Here is a 14,863-nt window from a genome sequence, read left to right on the forward strand (position 1 = left end):
TGATCTCGCAGACTTGACGGATGTAACTTACTTTGATAAGGAAGCTGAAATTCTCATGTAATAGAAAGTTTTTAAGATTTAAGGCTTTATGAAGGCTTAATAATAATTAAGTGGAAATCAGAAAATGTGATCTGTCAGCCTGATAGTATTACAAATCTGCTTCATACAGAATTTCATAATTCATGTAGTCTTAACTGGCTTTGAAAGTTTCAACAGCTTTGAAATAAAAAATGAAAGCCAACTGAAGAATATTTTGTTTAATAGCTTTCTAAAGTGCAGTCAAAATACTGCTTCAAGTGGATGCAGCCTTCTCTGACGATGCTGTTGGGTGACTGCATCAAGTTGGAGTGGGGTTGTTTACTGGGTCTTTCCCAGCTTTCACTGAGTTACGAACGTTTCTGTACACTTACAAACAAGACTTGGTTCAGCCCGTTACTGGTATTTGCAGTGACATCTAGTGGACCTCTTCTGCAGCTATATAGTAAACATCCACCCACTGTAATTATACTGTAGCAGGTCTGCCTGCTATGAGTTTGTTACTTGAACAAATCTTCTCTAGCAGTCTTAGTTGGTCTGTGATGTGAATGTTCTTTATAGATCTCTGTACTTGTAGGCAAGCCCTTTAATGTGCCATTTTCTTAAATACTTGTAGACTGAAGACCCAACCATGGAAAGGCCATACACGTTTAAGGATTTCCTTCTCAGACCAAGAAGGTGAGGGGGGAGACCTTTGTGTTTTAAAACATTTCTTACCTCGAGATTTATTATTTGCAACTATTTAAGGGCTATTGAATGAAATGCTTTTCCGTGTTTTCTAGCCACAAATCTCGTGTAAAGGGTTTCTTGAGACTGAAGATGGCTTATATGCCTAAAAATGGTGGTCAAGATGAAGAAAACAATGATCAAAGGGATGAATCTGAGGTAGGACACTTAATCAAGAGTTCACTAGTTGATAACCTCTTTTTGTCATTTTTATACATGTTGAGGCATTCAAATTATTAGAGATCCAAATATAATTGTAGAGAAGGTTTTATTTTTGAAAGATAAAATGCTGGTAACAATGTTGGTAGCAACTTACTTCCTACCAAACATGCACACTTTTCTTTTTTTTTAAGCCGTAAGGTGATGTTTTCTCTACTATTTCAAGTACATCAAAGTATTTCAAGTGGCACAATGAATTCTAAAGTTTGTCTTACTCAGTTATGGTGGTGTTTTTTTCATTTTTGTGAACATTCTCAAGGCCTTATAAGTCATGCAAAGAGGGCAGAAGAATTCAGAAGTCTATCCAGGTAATTTATATTTGACATAAACATGATGGTCTGTATTAAATATCTAAGTACCTCTTCCTGAGAAGTCATTTCAAGTTAGCTGTTAAAATGCTTTTCTTTATTTCTTGGCAGCACTGGCTTTAGAGAGAATAGAGCTCATGCAGGCACAGCAGGTTTAAAGATTTCTCAGCACTCTTATCAGCCATCATGCATTTTAAGAATTACTGCATTTAGAGCTGACCGAGTGGATGTTAGCCCAAGTTTGCTTTACTAATAATGCACAACAGTCGCCTGTAACTTGAGAATGAGGGCTCTCATCCCAAGCTATATTTTTCTGCTCTGGAGGTTGCTTTCCAGGGGGTCTGCCCTGGTCCTGGTACAGATGCAGCAGAGCTGTTTCTTAGCAGTCGTTGATCTGCACATGTTAAAGCAGCCTATCAGGCTATCCAGCCGATCAGCGTATCCAGCCAAAACCATGCTTTGTCTGGATCTTATGGCAGGGTGTTGAGTCTCTTATTACTATGAAGACAGTTTACAGGTTCAAAACCAATTTTTTTTCTCTCTCATCTCATATGAGAAAGTGTGTGTGTTCGCGTATAAGTACTTCTGTATTTTGTCTACACTTTGTATGTATTGTATTATAATTTTGTATATAAATTCGTATATGAATCCAAAAAGTTTTATGTGTGTCACACATAAATATATAGTATTTATATAAAATACTCAATAATCCATATATCTGAATTTCCTAGAAATTACCGAATTCTAAATGTAATCTGAATTTTCTTTGATACTTAAAATAACAAGAATTTTAAGTCAAGGTCCTCCTGACTCTTATACATAAGGTAATGCCACAAGCTCTAGTAGTGTCCTATGAAAACAGCATTTCTAGTTAGTCAATAGTAGAGAAATTCTTTTAGGCTTTGTTTTATCAACACACTTACAACTATTCTTTAATTTTATACTTTAATTTTTGAGGAGTAGTGGAGAAGGAATATTTTTAACTATAATTGAATTACAGTAAGGTAGCATTTTATGCCTGTTGAATCTTAGATAAGTGAGGATATTTCACCTAGAAAGAATCCACAACGACAATTAGATTTCAGTTTGAATTCAAGTAGATTTACATATTAAAGTCTTCTGGGATATGCTTATGAAACAGGAGTAAAATATAGTGTGGTGGTGGTGGTGTAAGTGAAGTTATTGAATATGTTTAGAAATAATATTGATTTTAGGTTTGTTTATTTTCCCAGAAGAGGTATGGTTGAATGATCTGCACATCTGTATATTGTCCTGCTTTTGCATAGCTTTTTTGCTGCTGTCAATAACTTTCAGACCATGTGGCAAGCTGCAGCTGAATTTGACAAAAGGATAGAATAGATGTGGTGAATAGGAGTTCCCATATGCTTTAAGAAAATAGCAGCTGGGAAAGAGAAAGGAAAAATGAAGGATTATCCCTCATGAAGAAAAGGTCACAGCTTGAGTTCAAAAGTTAGCAGTTGGTTCTGTTTGGCTTCATGATTGAAAATCTGCAGCTGGCCACCACCAGGCAGAGTGCCCACCCAAATAAGTTTAGGAATCCCTGTTTTAATAGACTGGTAGGATTTTAGTTTTTTTTGTTTGTTTTTTGTTTGTTTTTTGTTTTTTTTTTAATCATAGAAATGTAGTGCACACTATAACCATGGAGTTTATGCGTGTATGATTTAGATTTAAGTAATTTTAAACTTCTCTTTGGAAAAAAATCTGAATCTGCATCTATGCAGTAATGTAAGCAACAATAATACAACTTCTCTTTAACTCAAAGTTTATAATCTTTTTTTTTTTTTTCATTCCTAAGCATGGATGGGATGTGGTTGATTCCAATGACTCCGCATCTCAGCGTCAGGAGGAGTTACCACCTCCTCCACTGCCTCCTGGATGGGAAGAAAAGGTTGACAACCTGGGGCGGACTTACTATGTCAACCATAACAACAGAACTACTCAATGGCATCGACCAAGTTTAATGTAAGTAGCAGTGTAGTTAAATGTTTTATGGGTGTGTGCAAAATTATCTGTCAGGATAGTGATTTTTTTCCAACAAACATTATTGTTTTAGATTTGAATTCAAGGTTGGAAAAAGTTTAAGCACAATTTTTACAAAGCTGTTTATAAAGGCACGCTTTTCTTTTCAATAACAAACTAATTTTGATTCTGGTGCTAACTGCTACCTACCTGAAACTATGAGAAAATTTTCACAGGTATTCTGGTAAATTGAGAACCAAAGTCTGTAGAGCTTCAGTTTAAAATGAAACAACTTTTTTAAAGAATATAAAGAGACTTCCCCACACCAAGCAAATCAGATATACACATAAATATTCTGGGAAAATCTAGGAAATCTGAAGGGGTGGAAGAGAAGTTAATACGTCAACAATGTACCTTCATATATTGGGAGATAGATGAGGAATTTTTCAGTAAGTAATTTAAAAGGAATAAATTCCTCTGCAGGGACTGCTGAAAGGGTATTAAAACAAACAAACAAACAAAACAAAACAAACAAAAAAACACAAGCATTTCAAGTCTATTAAGTTTTGATTAAGTTAAACCGATTGATTTTGAAGAGATCCTCTTTACTATTCAGTATGTAGACTACATTGCTTATGTACGCTTGTGCTAATGTGCAGTTCCTGTTCAAACTTTCATTACACATCGCTTATAATTATAGTACTGTAGCAAGTTTACATTTTAAATAGTATGTTTAATCGAAAATGTTAAGAGTATACTGAAATCATGCGTTATTCAAACATCTTGCATTATTTTAGAGTAGCTACTATTCTTACACTATTGCTTCTAATACGTGATGTTTGTTTTTTCTTGAATGTTCATATTCATAGCTGAATTACGCAAATGTGTATTGTCTGCATTTATGGCACTGTTCATTCTTTTTGTCTGATGTGTTTATCTTAGAATTTAATTAAATTTCATTCTGAAGGTTTTGAACTATTTTTGTAAATGCTGAGCTATTTACTATGCAGCTTTGACTTTTTATCAAGTAAATCTCATCTACTAACACTGTTCTGTTTGGTAACAGTCTGTAAGCATCTATAAAAATTTAGTTCTTATAAATTATTTAATTTAGCACCTCCTTGTATTCTGGTTATGTTAAATGAAACAAGGAGTACATGGCTTCACAAATTTTTAACTGACAGATAACCAAGTAATCATGACTAGAAAGCACCATCAGATGTGTATATAAAGTGGAGGCCTCAGGGTTTGCTATTACACTTTCAAGGTCACATGCATTTGTATTTTGAGTCTGGTTATCCTGGGTAACAATGAGCAATAATGGGTTAGTATGCTAGACTGGGGACTTAATTTTTCTGTTGTGCCAACTTTGATGTGCAAAGAATGTTAATTTCCAGTATTACATGACATTTGTGAAGTGCTTCCAGTTTTACTTAAATTAAAGGATTAAACTGTCTCCTATTTATGAAGCCTAACATATGCAAGAGTAATGAATTTTATATTATAATCAAAAGCATTAATGAGGTTTTGGAAGCAATGGATGAAGAAGTAGGTGTTTTAGTTTAATATTCATTGTTTTCTTGTTCTTTTCTCCTTCATTCTTTCTTTTCCCCACTATCCAGTGATGTGGGATCTGATTCAGATAACAACATCAGACAAATAAACCAAGAAGCAGCCCATAGACGGTTTCGCTCTCGGAGACACATTAGTGAGGATTTGGAACCAGAACCTATGGAGAGCGGAGACATTCCTGAGGTATATAAAGGTTTTGCTTTTAACAATTTAACTAAACTTCAAGCCAAAGTGTTTCTCCTTTGTAAGCAAATTAATATACAACATGCATAATATTTTATGGAAATTGCCTGAATTAAATACTAGTGACACAGCGAAAATCCTAGACAGAGCTATACCTTCAAGGTCACGTGCGTTTGTGGGTGACTGATAGTGTATGCACTATAAACACCATGCAAGGACAATCATTTATAATGCCAGGCATTGCTTGTTGTATATAAGTTGATAAAAACACTTTCAGTATTCTGCTTTGAATAACAATGAAATGAGTCGTAAAAAGAAGTGAAATGTGCTGAATAGAATTGCTGTTTGCTTCAGTTTTCTTTAGTGTCTTGATTTAGAAGAAAGTGGAGCTGTTTTTTCCACCCAAAATGCTTTGTTGTGTTTGAAATTGAGATCTTAATAATCAGCATGTTTGTTTAATTTACAGCTACACTAACTAAATGAAATTTCATAGATATTTGTACACCTAGGTGAGCTTTTTGTGCAAAACTATAATCCCATTCAACCCTGAGGAATATTTTATTATGTGAATCGCAGGCAAAATTCTTCGTGAAAGTTTTGATTCACTGAATGCTCTTCAGAGCAACAAATAGATTGCGGAAGCTCTTACTGTGCTCATCATCTGTTAATATTTGATTTGCAGGTACTTATGAGTATTATTTTGCATTTTATTCTAAATTAAAATTGAGAGTTGTTTCTTACAGGTTTTTAAAGAGTGCAGAATTAGTTAAATTTTGAACAAAATTTCCAATAGGATTTTCAGTGATAGCTGATTTTTATACATCTTTTCATTTGCATCTGTGTTGAATCATAAAGCATTGTTTCATCACCACCTTGAAAACATCAAGAAAATCTTTTCCCTGTGACTGCTTTATACTGAGGATGTTTGTTTGTGTGGTCTATGGATTGGTTTATTTAATTAAATATTAAGGCTGATTATCACACCTGTGTTAGTCACAATGAGGTAGTCATCTGGAAGGCAAAGGGAAGGAGACACTTGGTCTGTCTTTACAAACACTTACCTTAGTTCCTTTTCTTTTGTCAGCCTTGGGAAACCATTTCAGAGGAGGCAAGTGCAAGTGGAGATTCCTTAAGCTTGTCATTGCCACCACCTCCTGCATCGCCGGTATCCCGTACCAGTCCTCAGGAGCTATCTGAGGAACTGAGCAGAAGACTTCAGGTCACTCCTGATTCTAATGGGGAACAACTGAGTTCTTTGATTGTACGTGACACGCTGCTCTTTCCGAATACATCTCTATTACTGTAATCTTTTGTTAGTTCAAAGTAATCTGAATCATTTATATGGATGAGTAGTAATTGCTTGTCTTAGGAAAAACCGAGCACACAGTTAAAAGTATTTTCAAAAAAAAGCATCTTAATTATATCATGGAACAAACTGCCTTGAAGAAGAGATTTTCTCAATTTAGGTTCAATATTTTTTTCTGTATGAGCTTAATTTAAGAGTCTGCTTCTGTTATCCTTAGTGTTTCTTTAGTGTTTAGCTTTAGTGTTTCTATTCCTATTTCTTTAGTGAAACAAAATACATCATATAATACTAGAGAGTATCAAGCTAGGCATTTTTAAAAGAAAGAGGAAAGACTGCTAATGCTGTTTCAATCATTGTCCATGTTATTATATGATAATTTTTCAAAAGTTTGCTGTTTTAACTGTACATCTTTATGTTAAAGGGTGTCTCTTCTTATATTAGGATTTTACAAACCCTTCATAGTTTACTGAATCCGCTGTTATAACACTAACAAAGGATTACAGTTGAAAGAAGGCAATTCTGGTAAAACACTCCATGCATATATTTTGCTTTTTCTCCCTTTCCCTTCCCCTTTCCCTTTCTTTCCCTCTTTGGGAAGAGGAAGACTTTAAGACTTTGGGCTACTATTCATAGTGTTAGATTTTGGATTGATTTTTGAATGCCTGATTTTTCTCAATAAAGCATGCCATCTCACCATGAAGTACTGAAAACCAAGGTGGAGCATTCACTTTCTGAAGAGGCATATTATAGCTACAGTTTACATTAGAACGCCCGATTTTAACAAAATTGTCATCTGCTTAATTTTCATCTAAGAAACAGTGGTTTCCAGTTGTTTAGATTTTTTTTCTGTCCCTCTTCTAATTTTTTTTCTTGCTGGAGAAACGGGTATGCGTTTATGCTGAGAATTGCCATCACTTACTCTTACAAAATCATCTGGGACAGAGGATTTTTAATGTCAGAGTTGTCCTTTCTCTTTGACCTTTCCAAAGAAATTCGTAGTAGTTCAGGTGGTCCTTGCTGACTTCAAACCAGAGTTCCTGGAGTCGGTATTTTGCCCTGAGGTAATACTGCTGTATTCTGCCACTGTTTGTTGTTTTTGCTAGTAGAAAAAGAAAATCACATCTTGTTCAGTCAGAATTTGTTGATGCTGACATTTCTACTTTAGGAGAATGAATGATCCCTGTGTATATAGTAAGTTCAAAAGGTGATTGTCAATAGAGAAATTGTATACTTCTACCAGGTCAAATAGCAGTAGATACTAATTGTTTACAGGAAGTTTTTGTAACAGAGCTTTGTGCCTATAAAACATACCTAATCTGTCTAGTAATTAGGTATATTCTAAAATCCTATTTTGCATTAGTGTTATATTTAGAGGTGACCTAATGATTATTACATTAGAGTTCTATCTCAAGTAGTTAATTTGTTTTCATATATGATTTCTGGATTAACTCCAGCCAGTTAACTTCTGAGAACTTCTCTGTCAGTTGTAGACTGTAGACTTCAAAGCTCTACTTAATGTTATTATTGAAGAGTAAGCTGGACATCATATACTGAGAGCAAAATTGGAAATTTTTTAACGCTGCCAACAGATGATCCCAGCAAGGCTCTCATTGTGGCTGTAATCCCAGTGACAGTTCTGCAGAGTGTATTGCCTTCCCAGCCACAGGCTCAGGATCTGACAGACAGCAGAACCACATAGTCATCCCGTGTGGTATTCCCATCCTGTTAGGCCCACGTGCAGGCAACAAATATAAGGGTTACCTGGTGCAGTAAGCCATAGGTGGAAATGCATTGACTCCAATCTGTTGATTTTTCTAAGGACTATATTGCCAGTATTCAGCCGGAAGTTGTATATTTCCCTTATACTGCTTATTCTTCCTCTGGTTTCTCTAAGATGTCTTCCAAAGATACTTGAACATAATTTTCAAAAGTTCTCTGGTATTTTCATTTCCCGTTACATCCTGAGTTAATCTTCCTCTCTACTGCTGATTCCATAACAATTAAATTTCTTGCGCATTTTCCCAGATGGGATGACTTATCCTCTTCTCTTAGATGTGGTCAATGAAACATTGTAACTTGGATGCTAAAGGTACAGGATGTGTATCCAAATGCTTTCCTTTCGTCAATTAATCTCAAACATGGCTGTATGGGGACAGGCCTGGATGGAATGCCGAGAACTTCAGGTTTTCGTTGCTTGCCAGGTTTCTATACAAGTATTAAAACAAAGGCGCTGCAAAGTAAATATAATTTTTTAGTGTTCCAGATTAAATGTGAGAAAAGTAAACCCCCATGTTTTAAGACATCTTAACTTACAGACCTTTTTTTTTTTTTCAGCAAAGAGATCCTTCTTCAAGATTAAGATCTTGCAGTGTAACAGATACAGTCGCTGAACAGTCTCAATTATCTTTGGTAAACAAAAGCTAATTTTTATTTCTTCTTGTTCCAACGTTATCTGATTCTGAATAGTATCTTTTCCTAGATGAGTTCTAGTCAGATCTAGTTCAGTTACCAATACAGACATACGACTATCCCAAATCATAATGGAAACCAAATGAATATCATCATGATTAGAAAGTAGAATGAGAAAGGCCATAAGAGAGGGAAAAAAAGTGTCTGAAAAAGAGAAAAAAAAAATGTGTCCTGTAAATTGTTTTTAGCTGGAATATAGAAATCTGTATAACATTTAAAAGGATTGGTGTTTGCCTAGCTGTAGTTAAAACAAGCCTTTTTGTGATAGTCCTTGTACAATAGAACTGAATAGAATTGAGTGTTGGAATTTTTTCATCCGAGTGATTTAAGCAGCAGCTTCTCCAATTTTGTTTAAGCAAGTTCTTCAGAACTTCAAGAGTTCTTCAAATTCTTCAGAACAGAAAAAAAATGCAAAGATAGTTTTGAAAAAAGTAAGATTCTTTTTCACTCTATAACTATGCACACCTTCCCTCTAATTCATAGTTCTACATATTTCATCCTACAACAGAAGTATGAGGTTAGCAAAGGTGGTAAGATATAGAGAAACAACTTAAAATAGGATTGTGCAAATCATGCTTGTGAATAAAACTGCTCCAATTATTTCAAAACAATATAATACTTCAAACATTTTATTTTTTTCTGGAGTATGTGTTCCAGGATTTTCTTTTTTTTTACAATTTTTATTATGAAAATATTACATATAAATCCACACATAAAAAAGATTACACAAATTTGCTGTGGAATTATTAAGTAGAGCGTTATTAGTATGTTCATTATTAAAGCTGATGTCACTCCTTTGTTGTTGGTATTTTTTCCTGTTGCATTTGGGCAGACACTCAGAGTAACCACAGTATTTTTCTCTTTAATTTTTCATGTGTTCTCAAAGATTTTTAGTGTATCTACATTTGCTGCTTATATTTGCATGTCATAGCTACCATTCAAAGAAGTGCTTCTGAAGTATTATCCACCTCTCTACTTTCTTCTCCGGACCAGCAGTGGTGTGGTTTCCAGTACAATTCCTTCTTAACTGTCTTCTCTCCCTTCTAGAAGTTGATTCCTAATGAAGTCTGTTCCAGAGGTGGTCTACTTCTTAATTTACTATCGCCTTATGGAGTTTGGATTTCTTTAACTGGTGTAGTCAGATTGGGCCTTGTCATGATGTATCTTTCAGTTTACTATTGTAGAACACTCATTTCTCTAGCAGATGTTCAAAACAGCAGAACTGAAGTCATTGCTCTATAAGAAGGATGTTTCCCAACCTTAATCTTTACTGAACTAATGATAATTTATCTTTTAGCAACTGAATCCATACTTTCTTTCTAAGTAAAGTGCTGTTCTTGACTTGACTGCATTAATCATTACTGAAAATTTGAAACACCAGTTTCATATTTTTGGTCTGAGTTTTTCTGTGCACTCATTGATGACCAGAATGTACCCATTTTCTTTTTAAATACGATATTTTTGGGTGTAACATATAAAATTTGTATCTCAAATAAGAAAGAGGAAAATTAATCATGTTAAACTTAGACTAAGTGGTCTAATTATTGATAGCAATACTGAACAAACAGAATTGGATACTTGAAATTAGTTCTTTTGGTATGAGATTCTGACTTGGTTATCAGTGATTGATGGGTTCATTTTTTTTGCTATTATCTTAAACATTATTTAAATCTAATTGCTCTCTTTTAATAAATTTGAGAGTATGGGTGATTCCTTTTTCCTAAAGATGTAAGAGTAATCTGTGACCTTCATCACTAAGTATACTTATGTGTAACATTAATTATCATTTAACAGCAGAGTGGCCCATCTAGGAGAGCTCGTTCTTCAACTGTCACAGGTGGTGAGGAACCAACGGTAATAATACTCTTTATCAAACACTATCTGTAAATAAAATGTGGGTAGATTTAAGTCTTGTACCATAATGAACATTTTTTCACAGAGATGCAATGTGTTAAATGAAATACAGCCACTGAATCAATAGTTATATTTTTTCGTTTCATATTTTCTCAAATAATACTGCAATTTCACTCTAATTCAATATTTTTCTAATATGAATAGACGCCAGAGTATTAACAAAGGAGTGCACTAAGAAAATACCAGAAATTTCTAAAAAATGAGAGAGACAATACCTAATTCTTTAAAAGCTGACGTTGAAATAATTGATTAGAGACATCAAATCAATATATACGTAGCTTTGTTTTTAACTTGCTTCATTTCCTTACTCTCGATTAGACTAATTCATTTTTATTCTTAAAGTTGATCTTAATTTGAGAACGGTGGAGGTACAGTGGCATATCATTACAGCTCTTAATGGTCTTATTTACTGCCAGTTTTCATTTTCCAGTATTCACTCTTCAGTCCAAGCCTGAATTTTTATTTTGCTCATCCAGTAAAATTCTTGAAATGTTTTTCTGAAAGAATTTTTCCACATAAAAGGAAAGCAGATTCAATTTATATTGGACTTTGCAAAAAAAATCCTATTCTTTTTTAACCTGATTAAATGTCGATCTGAAGCAAATTTGTTTCATAGAAATCATTTTGTAGTGACTGTAATAATTGGCTTTCATGAACATTTGCATTTCTAGATAATTTGCTTCAAGGAAAGAAACGTAATTCAGACTTGGCATGTTTCCCGTTTGTATATAGTAATGTCAGACCTTAATTTGGGTGTTGATGTATCATTCTGCCATATTGTATGTATTTACTGTTTTTTGAATTTCAGAATCAGAGGGGCATACTTTTATTTTGTTCCTGCAAACGGCAGATTTTTTTAGTGTCCTTGCAGAATCTGCTTGACTAGCTCATCATTAGTTAAAATGTACACTATATCAAATTGTAATGTAAAGAGTCTTCTTTTGACAGATGATCTTGTGTTAATTATACGTTTTAGAACAAAATATTAGTATTTTCTGCTAATAGCTAAGCTCAAACTACACTGACTCCTAATTAATACAACTATATCATATTTTCTTATGTAAATTCGTTGCAACTTACTAATGGGCATAGCCAGCATGGTTGTTCTTAATTAGTGTTATTTTGTATGAGAGTTACTACCACCAAGCCTGTGTGTCCCAGGTAGCCTTGTGTCCCAGATTTAAGGCATGGCCTCTGGTCTTTCTCAGAGGGTGATGGAGATAGGAAAGAGTCTGTTGGTTTGAATTGTCAAAGCAAACTCTGGGGCCCGAGGTGGCTCTTAAAGGGCATATTCAGGCAAGCTAACTTCAGGTATTTGATTTTGTCCACTCGTGGGTCCATTTAGATAGCTCATAAGATATCAGTAATCTAAACAGCGATTTATAACGCTGTAAATGTTACATCTGCATAGCGGACTTTTTATTTAGGTCAGTGACAGAGGATGAGTAAATCTGTTACTTGAGTGTCTGCAATGAAGTAGATGTTGATGTTTGTAGATAAATTGCAGGTTTGGGTAGATATAGCTGTGGTTATAAAAGCACCATGCATTATAGGATTTACTTTTTAATGGTTTTGTTCGTGTTGTGTTTTTTTTTTTTTTTTTTAAGTCCCCAATAACCCTTACTGCATTCCTCTGTGAAAGGTACATTTTAAAAATAGGCTGATGCAAAACTTCAGTTAATGCATCATATATCCCAGCATCTCTGTTCTCATGACATTTTGGCCTTAACTTCAGAGGCAGTATCCCCATGCTGTTTATTGAAGGCAGCTGTTAAAAAGCACTCTTGTTTTGGGTAAAAGGGTCTTGATAAATCTTCTAAGTTTCTATTCTACCATGTAGAATATCTTTTACACTGGTATCTAATGTATGGAAAAGATTTGAAGGGCAAACTTTCAAACTTTCTGTTTTGCAGATTGCATACTGGATTCATTAACCCACAATGACTAGTTAAGGAGAAAGACTGCTGACAGCTGGATTTATTTTTGATAGAGTGTTAAAGAGAAAGGGAAGATCAGATGGCACAGCTAGAGCATCTTTCTAGTATTTCTGTATTCTAGTAAGTCAAAGTTGATCATTTGCAGCGTGCCATCATACAGCACATAGAACGTTTAATGTTAGAACCCAGACTATCAGTTACCTTAATTAAATAATTTTAAACTAAAACATGATCTATGGTCTGTATTCAGACCAATACCTGTTACCTTGTTGATCACTGATTAATTAATAGCTTGGAAACTGTTAGAACAGTCTTGGGAAGGATAGTCAGTCTCCTTATCATCACCTGTCAGCTCTTTGAACTAAGTGGAAAAACAGTAGTATTTCCAGCACTTGACTACTCAGGAAATTAATAAATCAGTCTCATAGTTTGTTTCGATGAGTATTACTTAGTTTCCTCATCTGTTTTCCTTTGCTTCCTATTTCCTGATGTACTCCATCAGCTTTCTGATCCATCCATTATCTTTTCTAATTTCCTTTCTTGATCATCTAGACAGTTCTCCAGCTCATTGTGTCTATTATGCCCTTCTGTTAAAAAGCAAATATATTGACTTAGCAAAAGTCCTGGGAAGAGGTCTTAAGAATAAGAAGCAAGAACAAGAATTACAGTAAATTACTTTGCTGGAGCAAAGAATGTAGACTGTAGAAAAAGAATGTAACCTGAGTTTCAACAGGAGCCTTTAGAAGCCTGAAGAGTTACCAAATCCTACTGTGCAGTGCCATTCGCCTCTTTGATCTCTAGGTAGTAGTTTTCCACTGTATTACTATTTTTAAATAGAAAGATCATACAGCAGAAACCACTGTTTATAAGGACATTGAAAGAGTAATTTCTTTGGCTACTTTGTGGTTAGCATGGTGAGCAAACCTAAAAACCTAGAGAGACAGAGGTAGCTATCCTTGTAAAGTTAGTTGTGGCTTAATGCATCCTATGGTCTTATAAGTGTTCATAGTAACTCGAAACGTGGATGATAGTTCAAGAAAAGAAAAGAAGTTGCAGAATACATACATTTACGAATCTAAGTAAAATAAGGAAGAAACAGTGAAACTCTTCCAGAATTTAAGATATTCATGTATAGATATCAAGTACTGTAGATCTTCAGAAGCCACCTGGACATGGTTCTGCGCAACTTGCTTGAGGTGTCCATGCTTGAGCAGAGGAGTTGGACCGGATGGCCTCCAGAGGTCCCTTCCAGCCTTACCCATTTTGTGTTTCTGTATTGAACTGAAAACTGGAATCATACTTAGCTGTCAGTTTTACAGGTTGATGTTGCATCCATCCTAATAATGCAGTTGTTAGTGATTTGTTTGTTTGTTGTTGTTGTGTTTTTTTGTTGTTGTTTTGTTTTAAATCTGGCAAAATGTTTTCTTGTAAATGAATATAAATTCAACATAATTAAAAATGTATTTGTGGTATTTCTTATGACTTTTAATTTCAGTCCTTTTAAGCATTTATTCATCTTCCTTTTACTGTTTTGTGGCTAATAAACCACATGGCTTCTAGTGCATCAAACTCTGAGTTAAAGCAATTTGCTAATTCCACTTTGTTACAATTTTCTAGCTCACCACTTTCCTCATGTATTTCTTAAACAATACTGCCATATATAATTTGATAATGACTACTTCAGGTTTAAAATGAATTAAATATCAAATGTATAAACACATAGAATAATAATGAATGTTATTGAGCTATCCATCACAGTATTTTTTTTATTATTGTTTTTAAAGTATCCGATATTATAAATAGTCATGTCAGATAAGAGCAAGAGCAAAAATGTATCCTGAATTCTCAGGAGACTGATCTCAATGTTTCTTTAAATGTTCAGGGCAGTAGAACGGTAAGGTAGGAGTAACACTTTCTCATCATGTGTTGGATTTTTAGTTTAATTACAAGGACTAGAAATGTTTATGTCAAAAATACTTAGCTATTTTTCCATCAAAATAATGGTCATCAATGCAGTTGTCACTTTATCGGGAAGACCCCTTTCTAAAACTAGAAAGTCTAGCAGTTGTTTTCTAACCTATGTGGAGGTATTTGGTAATCTCGAAGGCTGATTCTTCCCTTGGTTTTATTTAAAGATCATGTCAAAAATTTTTGAAGAGTCTTTTTAAAACATCTTCCATCTCTTAATAGCATGCACTGACTCATATTCCAAC

The 14,863-nt window shown here is 34.3% G+C and overlaps 1 protein-coding gene across 23 annotated transcripts in view; it reads left to right on the plus strand.

Annotated features, from left to right (window-relative positions):
- NEDD4L (NEDD4 like E3 ubiquitin protein ligase) overlaps window positions 1-14,863 on the plus strand; it is a 149,927-nt gene that overhangs the window by 107,789 nt on the left and 27,275 nt on the right. For 17 of the 23 annotated variants that reach the window (XM_080571932.1, XM_080571931.1, XM_080571934.1 and 14 more), the window contains 7 exons: window positions 653-714; window positions 819-921; window positions 3,106-3,272; window positions 4,892-5,024; window positions 6,109-6,285; window positions 8,665-8,739; window positions 10,594-10,653. In XM_080571932.1, the coding sequence (XP_080428058.1) occupies window positions 653-714; window positions 819-921; window positions 3,106-3,272; window positions 4,892-5,024; window positions 6,109-6,285; window positions 8,665-8,739; window positions 10,594-10,653 (777 nt within the window). The remainder of the gene's footprint in view (window positions 1-652; window positions 715-818; window positions 922-3,105; window positions 3,273-4,891; window positions 5,025-6,108; window positions 6,286-8,664; window positions 8,740-10,593; window positions 10,654-14,863) is intronic. The other 6 variants (XM_080571915.1, XM_080571917.1, XM_080571927.1 and 3 more) reach the window with 1 other exon arrangement.

The sequence above is a fragment of the Anser brachyrhynchus genome, assembly GCF_964034855.1.
Source record: "Anser brachyrhynchus genome assembly, chromosome: W".
In the NCBI taxonomy this organism is placed as follows: Eukaryota; Metazoa; Chordata; class Aves; order Anseriformes; family Anatidae; genus Anser; species Anser brachyrhynchus.